Here is an 18762-nt window from a genome sequence, read left to right as displayed (position 1 = left end):
GCAAAACTCACCTGTCTCCAAATACTGTTTCCCCCACTCTCCCCGAGTAAGTAAAATTGTCTTTGTTTTCCCTATAAAACAATTTAGCTTAAGCAGCAGCAGCAACAACAACAACAACACACACACACACACACATTAATGCAGCTAGAAAATACTACCCAAACTACAGAAGATTATGTGCTCTGAGCTCAAAGTAAATGTGTATTTATATTATTAGGTGGTTATTAAATAAAAAGATTATTTCTAACCAAATCTGTGCATGCATATATGCATCTATATGTCTGTATCTGGGGAGTTTTTTAAGGCGGGTTTCGTCCCCATACTTCTGGCAGTTGAGGATTAAAGGTCAGATTTAAACTATCACCGTGTTTCACAATGCAATCTGTGCAGTGCTGCGTAATGAAATGGTTCAGTAAAGGTGCTTGTGGAAATTCTTTTAATTAGGTCTAAGGTTTTTCAGTTGTCAACATGAATAAACCAAGAAGCATTCTCTTACAAACAGAACACACAAAATAAAAATGTAAGCTACCTTTGAAAAAACAGATGTACTTGCAAAAGGAAAGTTATACATTTTTTTTATAACATAGTCTACCAATTTTTTTAAAGCTACCAATCAATATCTTTCAACAACAAAATGGACTACAAATCACAAAAAGTGGTGCTGCTTCTAATGAATCAGGACATTAATGACTCCATGTAATAAAAAGTATTTGGAAGAAGGTTAAAGTCAATCATAACTAAAAATGTTGATCAAGAGACTAGTGACTTTCTTCATAAGCAAAAGCCACCTTTCTGTCAAACTGTAATTAATTCTATAGATCAGCATTTATTTCAGTTGGACATGTGACTATCCCACAATGACACCTGCAAACTGAATGACATCTATTAAAAATGCACCAAAATGTACTTTTGCCCTCAGAACCATGATCTGAGGCCTGGAAGATGAGCACATTGCAGCAGGACCATCACTGAGACACTTGCTTGTCAAAGCCATGTTGACAAACTAAACGACATAATTTGGAAATTTTAGTCATCAGCTCAGAGCTGAATCTAGGAATCAAAATTCACAAATAAAATTGTGTGAAAATGGTGGTTTGCTTTGAGAAGTTGGATTGCATTTGCACTGAGCCCTGGTGGAAAAGCAAAACTGAATTAACTATTCCAGCCACCACCAGAAGCTCAGGTTTAGATGGATATGAAGGTGTTCACAAGTGTCACCGGTCTTGAGAGCTGTGGAATGGGAGCATGAAAATGGAGCAATGAGAGTATGTGATAAACTTGGGTAAGAAAACAATGCCTTGAAGCCGGCTGTGGTAATGTGCACCTGTAGTCTCAGCACTCATGAGGTTGAGGTAGGAGGATCATTTGAATATAGGAGTTTGAGACCAGCCTGGGCTACATACCAAGATCCTGTCTCAAAAGAAAGAAAGGAAAGAAAGAAGGAAGGAAGGAAGGAAAGAAGGAAGGAAGGAAGGAGGGAGGGAGGGAGGGAGGGAAAGAGGCAGGGAAGGGAGGGAGGGAGGGAGGGAGAGAAAGAAAGAAGCAAGCTTCGAATGACCAATTGTTAAATGTACATCTGAGAACCCAGATCCCGATGGTCCAAAACCCCACAGTATATTGATCTGCTCTGGGCTTAGACAGACCTGAGTTCAAATTTGGCCTCAGTTGCTGGTTATTATCTAGATGCCTCGAGGCAGACTACTTAGCCTCTTTTCTCATCTACAGCAAGAGGATAAACTATCTTTTCTTCAGAAATGTTATGTATGTGAAATGTCAAGATTTTCCAAGCCTCGAACACAGTGCCTGGCACACAGTAGCCTAACAGATGATCAAAAACTACCCAAGCCCTAATTTTAGCATAAAAAAAGAATAATGGGTTCACAATGAACATTTTCTAGGGCATAAATTATTGAAATGTCACTTACTATGCTGAGTTTGGTGGATTTATTTAGTGACCCAAACTCAGTGTATATTTGGGAGTTAATGAAGTACCTGGTGTTTACAAAGATGAAAGTGGGATTTGTCCAGCAACAATCCTGGGCTGAATGGATACAGATTTTCCTGCTCAGGGAAGCCGCCAGGCCCGATCCACGGTGGATCACATGGATACATCCACATGGAGCAAGATCTCTCCCAAGGGGATCAGGCTTCTCCACCTCCTCAGGGGAGGGAAAAAACAGGAAGTAGGGTGGGAAGTGTGTATAATAGATGTGTTTCACAGTGTCCCTGCTGTGATGAACAACTTGATCCACTTACAGTTCCAAACACATGATGCATAAAAAGAGCTGACAGAAATTCAATTCTTGCAAAGAAAAGCATCTGCTCTCTAGTGGAAACGGCCAAATATTAAGCAGTTTTAAGGCAGGGCAAAGACCTAGAGGAGCACACTTCATTATCTAGAGAGCTACAGAAAAGAAATGCAGAAGATTACAAATGAACGAGAAAGGAGCTGAGATTCCAAGCATTAATTACCCAGAGTAAAATGATTCAAGTTAAATCTTTGTTACGACAAATATTAAACCCAGCTGTGTTTATGTAGCAGTTGTGAAAAAGAAGAAAAAAAGAAATCCGTGTACAATATCTGTGAGCTCTGCCAGTTAATTGAATTCGCTGGCAGCACTTCCTCCAACACAAGCCAAACATCCTCAAAGATAAAATGTAGCTTTTAAACAGACCTGGGGAAAATGGAATCAAGAAATTTCAACCAATAAAACACAACTCTTTACTGGTATAAAAGTAAAGTAAAATTCAGTAATGAAAGGAAGGAAGTCTCTTAAACATTTACTGCATTCCAAAGCTTGGAGTTGTAGTTTACTGCTGAGGGCTCTTCTGATGTCCCACAGCGCTCCTGCCTCAGCATCTTTAATGAAGCCCCATAAACTCCCATAAACTCCTCAATTGTTGACAAATCATATACACACACGTGTGTTCAGGGCAAGACTCACTGGATCACGATACTCCCTTTCTTCTTGCATGGGATGAATGTAGGACTGGACCCTGGTGGAGAGTGGCCTGATGCAAAACAAAGGCCAACAGATACTTCTGTAAGCAGGAACGTGAGTAGCCGCACACTGGTCATAGGTGATAGTGTTCATGCAAACTACTCCCCAACCCTAAGGCCAGTATCAATAGATTTGGGGTGGAAGGAAGTTTTGGTCATATTGGAGGAACCAGAGAAGCAAGAAGAAGTAGAATCAAACACTCTACCCTCAGTCTGGGACTCATCATTAGTATGGGTCTCATCACACCATTTCCTTGCCTAAATATCTTAGTTCATTCCCCAGTGCCCCATATAAAGTCCAAACTTGTTTCTATGGCCACACCAAACTAGGCCCTCCTGTTCACTTCTTTGGTCTCACCTTTGCCCCTCCGAACTACACACCCTCTGTTCCAGCTATAGTAAACTATCATTCACCAGTCAGACACATGATGCTTTTGCTCATACCCCCAAGCCTCCATCCCTACCTCCCAATTGTGCTTACCTCTCCCTTTCCAAGAACTGTTTCTTACGTGTCACCAGGTCCTTACAGTCCAACACGCTGAGTACATGCCCACAAAACATTGGCTAAATGAACAGTAGTGAATAATCTCCATTCCTGAACTGGATGTAGATCTGCCCATTTGGGATGCTTAGACTAGAAATGTCCAGGGCTCCTGTGGATGGAAGTAAAGCTGCTACTATAAAGTACAGATGGGCAGGAGGCTTACAAAAGATGAGGCAGGAGAGACAGACGGAGACCAAATTATAAAGAGTCATATTATGGAGCTGAGCTTCACAGAAAAATGAGGAATCACTAAAGGATGCTAAGTTGTGCAGTGGTATTCATGTTCTGCAATATACCTTCATCTATAGCATGGGGGACAGACTGGGAGTGGAGAAGTGGGAACAAGACTGACAATCCAGCCTTTAATCAGTTTATCTATTAACCAGCTTGTGACATCACTGAGAATAAATGCAGTCGTAATCATTTCTGAAACCACTATCCCTAACATAAAGCCCGGAACATAATAGGTGCTCAGGAAATGCCTGTTGAGTGAATACTAACAACACGTGTATTAACAAAGTAGAAGGATGAAGTCTACAAGAGGACCTAGTTCTTTGCTCCTGGGATACAACATATGGCTGAGAATGCACCCAGTGTTCAGGAGCCCTCACAAGACCCCTAGAGACTGGGGATTCTGGGCTTTCGAGAAATATGGCATGGAAAAACTCCAGCCAGGGCTTGAGATAAACATGAAGTCTGCAACAGACTTTAGATCAATAAAAGGTGGAATATTCTTGCTGTATTTCTCCTCCAAAGTCCACAGCCAAGGAACAAGGCATATTGTCTGTAAAAACAATACATCTGCAAGTTTCATGGAAACTAGCAAAGTAGAAGACATTAACCTTGCCAGCCTCCCTCTCTCTTTTGTTCAGGGTAGAAAAAGCTAATTGAGACAAGATTATAAACTCTGAGACTAAATCGTCTCGGCAGCTAATAGAAAGCCAGAGCTGCCCTGCTCCAAAGCTACCCTTTGCCCACGTTCATAAATCATGTGAAATCAGCATAGCTGTTCTGAAAGCTACTTGATACTGGAACCCTTTAAAAAATTAATTTTTAGGGCCTCTGCCTTTTCAGAATTAACTTTATTAAGTCATAACTTTTATATGTTATATTAGATAGAAAGCATATATTTTAAAAGTACAGTCTGATGTGCTTTGACCTGTGTAATCATCACCACAGTCAAGAGACAGAATGTTTTCTTTACCAAAGGGCTCACTGGTGCAGTCAGGCCCTGCCTTTGTCACCCCAACCCAGGCAATCATAGATGTGGTTACAGCAGGCTACACTTCCTAGAGTAACTTTTTTCCTTTTACCATTTATATAAATGAAGTCATACAGTATATTCTCCTGTATCCTGCTTCCTTTTTTGCTCAGTGTAAGATATTTAAGATTCATTCAAGATGCTTTCTTCATTACAGACTTAGTAATTGAATACAGACTTAGTAATAAAAGATAAAGAGATATAACACATTGTTTATCCATCTAAGTCTTGATATTTGGGTTGTTTCCAGTTATATTTACTGTGAACAGAGCTGCCATAACACTCATGTACAAGCCTGTTTAGACATTTATTTTCCCTTCTCTTGGATAAATACCTAGGGGTGCAATTGCTGGGTAATGTGGCAGGCCTATGTTCAATGTTATAGAGAACTGCTGACTATTTTTCAAAGTGGCTGCACCATTTCCTACTCCAATGAGCTATGATGAGAGTTCCAGGTAAGTTATTCCTTCATAACAGTAGAGTCAGTCTTTAAAACATTTTTAAGTCAGCTTTATTGAGGTATGATTTATATATATTATAGCTCACCACTTTTAGTGAATAGGTCTGTGAATTTTGAAAGATGTATATAATCATATATCCATCATCAAGACATAGAACAGTGCCATCATCCCCAAAATTTCCCTCATGTCACTTTACAGTCCTGGCAACCACTCACCTGATTTCTGTCTTTATAGTTTTGCCTAACCCAGAGGGCTTATAAGTAGATACCCTTCACTTAGCACTTGTGATTCATTCATTTGGTTAAGTAGATAACAGGCAGTTTCTTTTTATGGCTGACTAGTGTTCCATTTTATGGGCATACCACTACTTGTTTCCATGTTCACCTAGTGAAGGACATTTGGATTGTTTCCAGTTTTGGACAGTTATGAACAAAGCTGCTAAAAACATTCACTTACATGTGTTTGTACATATGTAAGTTTTCATTTTCTTGGGTAAATATCTAGAAGTAAGATTGCTTGGTTGTATAGAAAACATATGCCTAACATGTATGTTTATAAGGATTTCTCAGTCTTGTATTTTAGTAATGTCAGTGGGCATACACAATGGTACTCCAGAGCGTTATTCATCTTCACCCTCTGTCTAATGATGCTGAGTGTCTTTTCATGAGTTTGCATGGTGATGTGCCTCCTCAAGTCTTCTGCCCACCCACTTTAATTGGGCCCTCTTCTTGAGTTTTAGGGATTCTTTATATATTCTAGATAAAAGTTTTGCTTTTCAGATGTAACTATTGAGCATACTAACAGTTTGTAGCTTGTCTCTTTACTTTTAAAAATGTCTTTTGAAAAAGGTAAGTTTTTACCTTTTTAAGGTCTAGTGCCTCACTTTTTCTTTCATGTATGCTTTTGTATCCTAGCTAAGAAATCTTTGCCTATCCCACGTTCATGAAGATTCTCTCATATGTTTTTCTGGATATTTTCTAGCTTTTGCTTCCATGTTTAGGGCTTATTCTGAGTTAGTATTTGCATGAGGTAAGTCAAGGTTCATCTTCTCCATACTGATATTCAGTTGTTTCAACATATTTGATATGGAAAAAAAAAAAACAACTCCAAAACAAAACTAACTCTCCTTTGTCTGCTGAATTACTTTGGTATATTTGTTGCAAATAAATTGTCCACTTATGTGTAGGTCTATTTCTGGACTCTTAATTTTGGTCTATTGACCTGAACGTCTGTTTACACTTTCTTGATTAGTCTAATTTTATGGTCAGTCTTGAAGGCAGGTAATATAAATCCTACAACTTTACTTTTCTTCTACAACATTGTTTTGGCTATTCTAGTCCTTTCGCATATTCATATACACTGTAGAACCAGCTTGTCAAGTTTTCAAAAAAAAAGCCATCTGGAATTTGGGCTGGGATTATATTGAATCTATAGATCAATTTAGGGAAAATTAACATCTTAAAAATATTGAGTAAAAAAATATTTAGTCTTTGAATCCAAAACATGGAATATCTCTCCATTTATTTAGGTCTTTCAAATTTTTTCTCAAATGTTTTACAGCTTTAGCATACAAATCTTATACATATTTTGTTAAATTTATTCCTAAGTATTTTGTGTTTTCTATGCTATTTTAAATGGTACTTAAAATCTCATTTTCAATTGCTCATTACAAGTGTATAAAAATACATTTGAATTTTGTATAATGACCTTATTCTGCACCTTGGTTACATTCATTTGTGAGAATCCTTAAGATTTTCCACATACATGATTGTATGGTCTGAACAAAGCCAATTTTAATTACTTGCTTTTAATCTTCAGGGTTTTCCTTTCTTCCCTTGTCTTAGTGAGCTGGTTAGAGCCTCAGGTGCAGTGCTGAGTAGGAATGGGAAGAGGAGTCATCCTTCCTTGGCTCTGTGCTTCAGGGAAAAGCAATGAGTCTTTCTCTATTACGCACAATGTTAGTGGTACATCCTTCCTATGGGCTTTTATTACAATGAGGATTCCCAGTTTGCTAAGAGCTTTTAGATGAATGGGCATTGAATCTATCTCGATTCAGCTTTCCCTTTTAGTCAGTTGGTGCAGCAAATTGAATGGGTGGAGTGATTTTCTAGTGTCAGCCAATCCACTTTCACTTGGTCATGGTGCAGTGTCTTCTTCACATATTACTGCATTCAATTTGCTAATATGGTGTTAAAGAATTTTGCATCTGTATTTATGAGGCATGTTAGTCTGTAGTTTCATTTTCTTATAAATTCTTTGGTTTTCATCTCGGGAGAATGCTGACTTCATGAAATAAGTTGGGGAGTGTTCCCTTTATCTCTATTTTCTGAAAAAGTCTATGGTAGATTGTAGTAGTCTTCTTAAATGTATGTTAGAATTAATCTATAAGGCTATCCGGGCCTGGAATTTTGTGTGTGTGTGTGTGGGGTAGGAATTTTAATTAAAAATTTAAAAAAACTAATAGGAATAGCAGTGTTTAAAAAATTCCTGAGTCACTTTCTATAATTTGTGATTTGGAGGAATTTGTTCATTTTACCTAGCTTGTCAAAATTATAGGTGTAAAGATATTCATAATACTCTTATTTCCTGTTTCCTTTCTCTTTTTTAAAATAAACTTTTATTTTAGAATATTTTAGATTTACAGAAAGTTGCAAAGATAATACAAAGGGCACCCATATATGTCTCAATTAGTTTGTCTTCCCTAATACATCTTATATTGAGATTGGAAATTTATCAAGTTAACCTGGAGTTATTAACAAAACTCCAGATTTTGTGATTTCTCCAGTTTTCTATTAATGCTATGTTTTGCTCTCAGGATCCAATCCAGGATTTCATGTTGTATCCTCTGGATTGGATCCCGAGATAGAAAAAGGAAGAAGGGTATTTTACAGGTATGATCTGACATTTCTCTTTTCCCCACTAACTCTCTTCTGACTAGAGATTACATAGCTTATCTTTTCTATTCTTTTATTTTTCATCTATCTCAATCACATACAATTATATAGTATATTAACCCTTTTAAAATGGGGAGTATTTAAATGATGGTGTTTAATGTAATAATCAATATAGTTGGGGAAATCCATCACCTTGCTAACTTTTCAAATTATTCCATTTGTGTGTGGTTCCTTTATTCTTTTGCTAGAAAATCTTTTGAATCTTCAAGATTAATTGATTAGCCTGTAGTGTTTTCTCTAAGGTTAACAATATATATCTTTAAGTTGATATGGTCTACCCTCAAACAATATTATAGCAGTTTATGTATAATGTGAGCACTTTAAACAGCATGCTTGCATTCTCCAGCCCTGCTTAGTCCTTTGTGCTACTGTTCTTGTGTATTTTACTTCTATCTATGTTATAGCACTGGTATTGTTTTTACTCTAAGTACTCAGTTACCGTTCATAGAAATTTAAAGTGAGAAAATAAGCTCCTTGCATTTGGCTATGTATTTACTGCTTCTGGTTCTTCACTCCTTTATCATAAAGCATCTCTACGTTCTCATTTGTTTCCATTTGAAGAACATCCTTTGAAAGTTCTTATAGCTCAAGTCTGCTCACAATTATTTCTCTCATTTTTAATTGTCTAGAAAAAAATCTAATGTTTTCTTTCATTCATGAAGCATATTTTCAGTGGACATACAATGCTATGTTAACAAATTTTCTTAATTACTTTAAAATTATCACTCCATTATCTTCTGACAAGAAATCGAATCCAATTACTTCTCTTAGAATCTTTTTTCTGTAGCTAATTTTAACTTTTAATCCTGATTTTGAGCAATTATGTTGATGTGCTTTCATGTGGTTCTGTTTAGGTCCATTATGCTTGAGGTTCACTGGGCTTCTCAGCACCCTGAGTTTATCATTTTCAACAAAAATTTTAAAAATTGGCCATAATTTCTTTAAGTTTATTTCTGTATCTCCCCACTTCCTCAGCTTCTGGGACTCCAACTGCATGTATATTAGTCCTTCTGATATTGTGATAGGGGTCCCTGAGGTTCTGTAACTTTTCCCAGTCCTTTTCTTTTTCTGCTTCACACCAGACAGTTTTCACTGTGACATCTTTAAGTTCATTTACCTTTTATTTTGGAGTGTCTCATCTCCTCTGAATCCCAGAAGCAATTTTCTTCATGGCAGGTGTTGTGCTTTTTACCTATAGATATTCCTTTTCTTTTTCATATCATCCACTTTTCTCATTGAGGTTTCCTTTAAACCCACAGGTGTGTTTATAATCTTTATAAATCTGTTTTAAGGCTCTTGTGTGCTAGTTCTGTCATCTCTGAGTGTGTTCCAATTGACTGCTTTTCCTCTTGTTATAGGTTACATTCCTGATTATCAACATGACTTGCACTTTTTAAGTAGGATGCTAGCCAGATATGGTGGCACAAACCTATAATCCCAGCACTCAGGAGGCTGAGGCAAGAGGATTGTGAATTTCAGGCCAGTGTGGGCTATATAGCAAGATCCTATCTCAAAAAACTAAGAGATAAGTATGATGCTAGATACTGATAATAGTAGGTTTTTAAGTTCTAGATTTTGTTGTCTTCTTTTAAATAGGGTTGAAGATTATTTTGAAGAGAGATTAAATTTCTGGTATATCAGGTTGATCTTTTCAAGGCTTTAGAAATAAGCTTGTTTAAAATTTTCATTGAAGGTTACCATACATAAAAATGCATGCACACAACTTAAAACAATTATGTCCTGCTTGATGAATTCTTCCACAGTAGCCAGCACTCAAATCAAATTCAGCACCTTAGCAGCACCCCAAAAGCCTTCTCTCTCATGCCTCTTGAGGCAGAGATAAAGTGATGTTTACCCAAGAGCTAATTTAGACTTACTGTCAAGTCATGGCCTCCTGGGGCTCTAGCAATGGTCCTCAGTATCAGCTGGCTCTCCTTCCTCTGGCTGGTCAAAACTTGAATCACTCCTAAGCCCGTGTGAGCTTTGGCAGCCACTCACCTTTTAGACCCTGTCAGGAGAGACACCCTGCATAGTGCAGGCAGTTTAGTCATAGGCAGGTCAGTCACTCAGATTTCTTTGGGGAGTGCTCTTTTGCTGAGAAGCCTCCTCCTGTCTGGTTCTCTCACCCACAAACTTAAACCATTTCTCCCTCAAACTCAGATTTTCAAACTTTGAACTCAGCAAGACTGTTGTACTTCGCTAGGGATCTTTCTCCTGGTACCAGTGCCTTGAAAGTGCCTCAAGGCAGAAAGCCAGGGGATGGTAGACCTTATCTCACTGGATTCCCCTCACTTAGGGATCACTGCTGATATCTTATCCATGAAAACAATTGTTTCACATTTGTTTAGAGTTTAAAATACTTAATGGCATTAATTCAGTTCCAATTATTATACCATGGCTAGAAACAGAACCAAGGTCTTTTTTTCTTTTCATGTACTTTTTTTTTTTTAATTTTTTGAGATGGGGTCTCACTATGTTGCCCAGGCAGAACTTAAACTCATGATTCTCTAGCTTCAGCCTCCTTAGTAGCTGGGATTACAGGTGAACACTACTGTGCCTAGCATCTAAGCACTCTTTCTAATAAAATTTCAAGCATGGATGCCATGTTTTTCAAGATCATCTATCAAAATAAGCCAATCCATATGTGCCTTCTATCCTTTTTATCTGTTTAGTGGTGACTAGATCCTTGGAAAATAAAGATGACTAAAACATGGTTCCTGCTCTCAAGGAACTCACAATTAAATGGGAATATCTCAAAATTAACTGGGTAATAAATAAGTACAATTACTCAAGCAATATGGGAGGGAGGCCTGTGGGACATAGAGAAAGATATGGTCAAATCTTCTTGGAAAGGACAAGGAATATTTTTATAGCATATGTTTAGAGTAAATCTTGAAGAATGAGTAAGAGATGATAGGGAAGGACATCTGGGACAAAACAAACTGTATGTAAAGTATGATACCATGAAATAACACATACATTTGGGAGAACTACTAACAGTTCCAAAAACCTATGATACAGAGTTAGAAGCAGGGAGGGGAGAGCGCTAAAGCTATGAACAAATAGACAAGAACCCCTGAGGATCATGTTAGGAAGGTGGCTTTGGATGCCATGCTCCCTCTCATTTGGATCCATAATTCATCATCACCAACTACCATCTAGTGTGTCACAGGATATATGTTTTAAATATATTATATAAGTGACATGGAATACTTACCACAACCGTCTAAGAAATTAAGGTTCAGAGAGCTTAAGTAATTTTGCCCAAAACCACATGGCTAATGAGTCAGAACTTGAACACAGGCCTCTCTGATTCTAAAGCAAACTTGCCTTGAATCTATTAGCAATGGGAAGTTATAGAAGGATTTCCTGTGTTTAAAAGTTCTTTTAGAGTAAGTTCATTGATGGAGCAGGGTTTTTTGTTGTTGTTGTTTTGTTTTGAAATGGTCTCACTACGTAGCTCAGACTGGTCTCAAACTCGTAATCCTCTGGCCTCAATCTCCCAAAAGTGCTTGGATCACAGGTGTGCACTACCATACCCAGTCCAATGGAGTAGTCTTAAGTAGGAGGGGAATGTAGTTTAATTTGTGTTTCTAGGAAAGTCACTGGTACACAAGGAAGAAGAATTTGGAGGGAAGAAGCTAGAGTCAGATGACTCCGTTTGGAGGCTGCTGATAACAGTGCAGAAGAGAAATAAGAGCCTGGAGCAAGTAGTGTTTAGGAGAACAGGATGTGGACTAGCAAAAAGGTTAAGAAGTAGAATCTTTCAGAAGCTCTTGCAACTGTAAGGCCAACTGTGGACATGCCAATACACTGAAAGTACCAATGTGGTAAATACAGGGACAGAAACATGAGGACAAGATTTTTCCTCTTGAGAACTTGTAGCTCATATAGTATTACAGAATCACATCCACAATTCCACTGAAATACAACAAGAATCTCATGGACCACATTCTCTCCCTATTACTATCTTTGGAATCCTGAATGAGGTGAGGGCCCCATGTTGGAAACCACTGCTATAGTCAGTGTGCAGACAGGAAGTCCCATTGGCCCAGGGGAAGACGGTCAGGACCTAGAAGGTATTAATGGTTCCCTAACTTACCTGTAATTATTAACAACAATTTATGTATGTGTGTATATATATATGTATATGTGTGTGTGTATGTATATGTATGGATATATTTATATATGTGTGTATCTATGTATATGTATATATATGTGTATATGAATATGTATATGTATACACACACACACACACACACATATAAAACAAGCACAGGTACCATTTATCAAATACTGACAACACTATGTCAAACATTTGATGAACATTACTACAGGATTTGGACATTAACCCTAAGGACAATCCTAGTACTCCTCTTTTAAAGTGGGAAGCTAAGGCCCAGAGAGGAAAAATAATTTGCCCAAGCCACTCTGTTTCCCTGGGGCCTCTTCATTTATCACTTAAAAGGCATACTAGAATTTGCTATCTTCAGGAAGGCTCCACTTTCTTAAAGAAGTTTCCTTTGTAACACCATGAAAACAATGGCTATCACTGTTGACCTGCTGTACACTAAGTGCTGTGCCACAGCTGCCTCCTCTCCTTCCCCAGCTCCAAAGTCATGTTCACTTCCATGGTGTGAGCACACAGGAGTCAGAACCCAAGAGGTCATTACCACATCATTTGGGAGACTTTGGAGGTCATCAAAGGGGGTTTCCAGGGTGTTGGTGTCCACATTCAGGATCACAACATCATCCAGGGCCATGTTTCTGACTTTCTGCAAGCAAACAAGAATAAAGTCATTGAAAATCACTAGGATACAGATTATTTTCCCTTGGCCTTCTCCAGGGAAGGGAAAAAGAAGGAAAGTGACATTGGATAAAGGCAACAACCTCAATGCCAGGTGCATATTTGTTGCTCATTTAATTCCCACAACTCTTGAGCTTGCATGCTCACCTCCAAATCCCAGGATTGAAGCACATTTCACAAAGGCTATGTAACACACCCCAGGTAACCCTGCTAGGAGGTCAAAGCAATATTACACCTATCATCATCTTTTTCCTGAATACATATCCCTGATAATGGCTGATGTTCTAACCCCATCCTCTAGAAGAGAAGTTGGTACCTAAATAAACATTTTGAGATTCTTCCCAGTGAGAAGGTGGAGCCATGCTAGTCAGAAGCCTATTAGAGTTGGAAAAACACTCCTAGGCAACAGATCCTGGAACCCTTCCACTTAATGACCACAGCATCTAACTCCTGCTTCTGACTTCTCCATGTACAAACTTATGGATCAACTTGAAACATTTACTAAGTGAGCTGAGGACCACAGAGGATGGAAACTTCTATTAGCTGCTGCTGTATCAGAAAACGTGAAGGGGTTTACAATAATACAAATACTGAGTGTTGTATAGCACTTGTGTCTCACAAGGCACAACCCCCATTTCACAGAGAGAACATTAAGACACACAGTGATTTGATGGGCTCCTCAGCTGCCTCACGCTGCAACCCAGCAGGTTAAATGCTTTGCAGGTGCCAGTAGGCAGTTACACAAACAGTATAAAAAACCATCTCTACTTATAACACACTTCAAACTCACAAAGGACTGCCATATAGATTCTTTCCTTTCTAGTGAGCTAGAGATTATAAAACACCATTCCCATTTCAGAGATGAGAAAGTGAGGCTCCCAGAAGTGAGCTTGCCCAAGATTTTATCATTGGGTTCATCTGTGAAGTTGTCATAGCTATGACCATCCTTCTTTCTCCATTGCCCCCTAGATTCCTGTGAGGGTAGTGTCAGGCACTAAATAAAAGTGGCTGTTATTATTACTTTAACACACACACAACAGCTACAGCCAGTCATAAGAGCTGTAGCAGCAATGGTGTGAAGGCAAAATTCCTTCTGGCCACTTGGTGGTGACAGCTTGACTCTCACTATGAATAGTCACAAGAGGCAGATCCAGAGCAGCAGTGAGGATGCCAGGCCTTGAGGACCAAGCTGAAGTCTTCTGTACCACAGCATCACCCACTTTGCTTCATCTGACCTTCCAAATAGCCCCAAACAGAAGGGGGCAGGAGGCAATGGCTGTTAGAGAGAAGCCTTGGGGCCGAAAAACCCTGGGAGTTGTGTCACCAGAATTGGGTCTTGTTTTTGTGTCCCCAGAAGCACAGACCAGCCCTTGTGGGCTCTCTATGGCAGACTGAACAAGCTTTTGATTTCTTCCCACTCCTGGCTAGAGGACTTGCCGGCTAAGCTGTGTGGAGTGTTTACTTTTTCAACAATGGAAGCAGGCTGAAGGAGAGGAAACACCCTGGCCCTTTTTCCTGACTTAGCAGACCAGGGTCCCCTTAGTAACCAAAATGCCCCTAGCACTAGGCTCCAGGCAGGAGCTGGGTCAGCATAGTTTCCTCTTGTGGGACAATGCTGCCCTCCCGGTGGCAAGGGCTTTTCAAAAGAGGCTGGCATGGTCTCAAGGGTCTTCCTGAAGCACATTGTTCCCAAGGAAAGAATCACAGGCCGGCTTGGCCAGAGGACACCCCATCCCCAAAAGGCTCAAGAAACAAGGAGAATGAAGGAAGGCAAGAAACACTCAAACTGGAGCTGTGGGTGGGAGGTGCTGGTGGAGAAGGAAGCTGGGTTGTTACTGGGTGCCAGTTTGTTTCATCTTAACCATTCCATTAAGGAGAGACCAGACTCTCCATGGTAAGAATGTTGGAGTGGAGGCTCAGAGAGGCCAAACAAACTACCCAAAGCCACACAGCTAGTGACAGCAGCAGAGCTGCCTTTGGAACTGACTCCAGTTCCTGCTCTGAGATCCCAAATCCATTGCTCAAGTTCAGAATGAGTACGTGGGTAGGGGAGGTGAAACAACTCCAGTGGTCTCAGGGCCTGCTTTCTCTTGTAGAAATCACACTTGCCTTTTGAATCTAAAGATTACATAGGCCTACGCCACAAAAATAGGAAGATAGAAAGGTTCAAAGAAGACAATCATCGTTACTTCAAGTCCTCATTTGAAGACAACATTTTGGTGTGTTTTCTTCTATACTCCCCCCTTTCTACTTTTAAAACACAGTTAAAACCATCCTAAATACTTCTTTCTGTTTTCTCACTGATTAAAGTATAAGCAAAGCTCCACTTCATTAGAAGCTTTGTGAAGATTATTACCAACTGCTACAGAGGGGTCCCCTACCTGGAAGCAAACTCTGCTGAGCCCCATGTGTTGAATGTTATTCACAGATTTTAAGAAATTATTATATATAATATTGTCATGAAATCTGTATGCATAAGGCTTTGTGCTTTAGGATGGATTCCTAGAAGTGGAATTTAGTTTTCACTTCTTAAAAAGTGTCCCTCTCAAATTCAACTTTGAGAGAGATATCTTTACTTCCAATTATTTTAAAGTCATTTTATCCACAGCTTGTGTTTCCTACTCTAAGTGAAGAAAAATCAGCAAAGACATGAGCAGATGTCAAAATAGTCCTCCAAAAATCCTACCCAATTAAAACACTTACTAGTACCGCGGCACACCGAGACAGCTCTCCGGTAGCTTGTCCCACCAACACATTCCCTCTCTTTTTAGTTACAACATATGCCAAAGCTCCTGCCAGCTGCAAACCCTACCCCCACCAGACTATAGGCTTTTTCTCAGAATGAAAAAAAAGTACTGACATACACACCGGCTTTCCAAATGGCATTTCTTACACAGAGAACACACACAAAAATGGCATCTTCCCATCAATATTGTTCATCAAAAACATCTCTCCCTTATGCTTTGTCAGTCTTAGCATGACCCCCAACTCTTGCACCAGGAAAGGGACAACTCATTGCATACCAGGTACTCAGGGAAGCTGAGAGAACACCAGCTCTGTAAGAGTCACTGCTGGCTTTCCCTCACCAGAAGGTAGCCTTAGGTAGTGCACTTGACCTCCCAAATCCTCCAGTTTTCATCTGTGAAATGGGGATGAGGACGGTACCTGCCTCATAGCTATTATGATGTTTAGATAAGCTAACTTACATAAAAGATATAGCATGATTTCCAGAAAATCTGGAATAGGAACTCAATAAATAGAGGTGCACTCTTGGCGGCTGTTCTGCCCTCCCTTGGTTCCTAGAATTCAGTGGCACCTGGCTCAGCTCACTCCACAGAGCCTGCAGCCGCAATGGTCTTCCCATGACCTGTACTCCCTTTAAAAGTAACATAATGATCTAGTTACCTGTGTAGGTAATCAATTCTTTCCCTCGGCTCTGCGCTTCTTGGAGTCAAAGAACTAGACCTCTGTACTTTCACCTCCAACCTAGTATTTGGCCCAAAGCAGGCAACTGATCAAAGAGTGAATGAGAGGCAGCAGAACCCAGAGGCAAAAAGCACAGATCTCAAACTGTTTGAGTTCTAACCAATCTCCCCTACTCACCAGCTGAACCAACTTGGGCAAGTCATTTAAACTTTTGGTGCCTCAGTTTCTTCCTTGGTAAACTGGGGATAATAACAACCCACCTCACAGGGTTGTCATGAGGATTAAATGAGTTAATTGGAGTAGTGCCTGGCACAAAGAAGTGAGAGGTAAGTGCTTGTTAAATAAAAAGAAATGATCTTTTGGAGGTAATAGGAATATTCTGTATCATTATTGTGGTGGCAAGAGTTTCATGGGTGATTAAAACTATCAACATTCATTGAACCATACACTTTAAATGGACAGTTTGTTGTGCATAAATTATACCTCAATGAAGTTGGTAAGCACATTAGTACTATGTCCAGAACATAGAGCAAACTCAAAGCAGACCTGAAAAGATAACCTTGCTTGCATGACCATGCTGAGTACCACAGGACAAGTAGCTTTTCCCAGGGCCCCTCCTCATTGCACACTCTGACTTAATGCAAATATGTATGGCACCCTGCCCCCTTCCTTGTCTAGCCCAGGATTTCTTTAAATTTTGTTTTTCATATCATGTCCTTTTAGGATAAACATAACTGATTTAGGATAAACATAACTGAAACTTCTGATATATTTCCCTCCAAAGTCAGGTCTGTGTGAGAATCATTCTACTTCTGATAGAATGATTTCACATAGCCTTACTTTCTAAAGTTAGTTGTATGAGAACAAGAATTTTCCCCTAAAATATGATACCAGCTATACTCATTCAAACCACACTGCCCCACCCCGATAGATGGGGCGGGGCTCAGCCAAACCAGACCATAATGTGAAGGGCGAGGGTTGGCACGGGCAACCTAGTCAGGGGGTCTGAGGAGAGCTCAGGAACGTGCAGTGTGCTCATCTGGCTGGGAAGCCTGCCTAAAGAGCAAGGTCCTGGCTCCGTCTCTGATGGACTGTGTTACTGAGGGCAGGGCTCACTAACTAGAATGGAGGTTTGTGGGGACAGTGAGGTGACATGCATGGGGCAAAAGAGCTGGCACCAGAAAAATTTTTCTATTGTCCTACACAGGACCACCTCCAGGGCAGAGTCATATCCTACCTGTCTCCAGAGCCCAGCTCAGAGCCCTGACACAAGGCTTATGCTCATTAACTGAAGAGCAAGGAAGAGGGCTGTGGCTGAATCCACTCTATTGGGAGGCCGGCCTTGCAGCAGATGTCAACATGAGCCCAGACGGACAATGTAAAGCCAACATAAGCAAATTGGAGTCTGCTTAAGGAAGTGCAATGGGAATAACAATAATGATGGCAATGATAACAATCATGTAACATTATCATGATTAATTAGTGCCGAATTAATTCACAGTGGACAGAGAAAGCAAGATTAGGCGATAACGTGATTAACCATGGGTTCTGGAACAAGACTGCCAGATTCATGCCTGACCCCTGCACTGGGCAACCACAAGCAAGTTCTTTCTTCTGAGCCTCTGCTTTATTTTATTTTATTTTATTGTTTTATTATTCATATGTGCATACAATGCTTGGGTCATTTCTCCCCCTGCCCCCACCCCCTCCCTTACCACCCACTCCGCCCCCTCCCTCTCCCCCTCCAATACCCAGCAGAAACTATTTTGCCCTTATCTCTAATTTTGTTGAGGAGAGAGTGTAACCAATAATAGGAAGGAACAAGGGTTTTTGCTGGTTGAGATAAGGATAGCTATACAGGGAGTGGACTCACATTAATTTCCTGTGCATGTGTGTTACCTTCTAGGTTAATTCTTTTTGATCTAACCTTTTCTCTAGTTCCTGGTCCCCTTTTCCTATTGGCCTCAGTTGCTTTTAAGGTATCTGCTTTAGTTTCTCTGTGTTAAGGGCAACAAATGCTAGCTAGTTTTTTAGGTGTCTTACCTATCCTCACCCCTCCCTTGTATGCTCTCGCTTTTATCATGTGCTCAAAGTCCAATCCCCTTGTTGTGTTTGCCCTTGATCTAATGTCCACATATGAGGGAGATCATATGATTTTTGGTCTTTTGGGCCAGGCTAACCTCACTCAGAATGATGTTCTCCAATTCCATCCATTTACCAGCGAATGATAACATTTCGTTCTTCTTCATGGCTGCATAAAATTCCATTGTGTATAGATATCACATTTTCTTAACCCATTCGTCAGTAG

The 18762-nt window shown here is 39.8% G+C and overlaps 1 protein-coding gene across 7 annotated transcripts in view; it reads right to left on the bottom strand.

The window, feature by feature from the left end:
* The window catches only part of Dennd1a (DENN domain containing 1A), a 463821-nt gene that overhangs the window by 148904 nt on the left and 296155 nt on the right, over window positions 1-18762 (bottom strand). For all 7 annotated transcript variants that reach the window (XM_074051037.1, XM_074051041.1, XM_074051038.1 and 4 more), the window contains one exon: window positions 12895-12996. In XM_074051037.1, the coding sequence (XP_073907138.1) occupies window positions 12895-12996 (102 nt within the window). The remainder of the gene's footprint in view (window positions 1-12894; window positions 12997-18762) is intronic.

This window comes from Castor canadensis, chromosome 13, assembly GCF_047511655.1.
Source record: "Castor canadensis chromosome 13, mCasCan1.hap1v2, whole genome shotgun sequence".
Lineage (NCBI taxonomy): Eukaryota > Metazoa > Chordata > Mammalia > Rodentia > Castoridae > Castor > Castor canadensis.
Note: the sequence above shows the minus strand (reverse complement) of the source record. Positions and strands in the feature narration are given on the sequence as shown.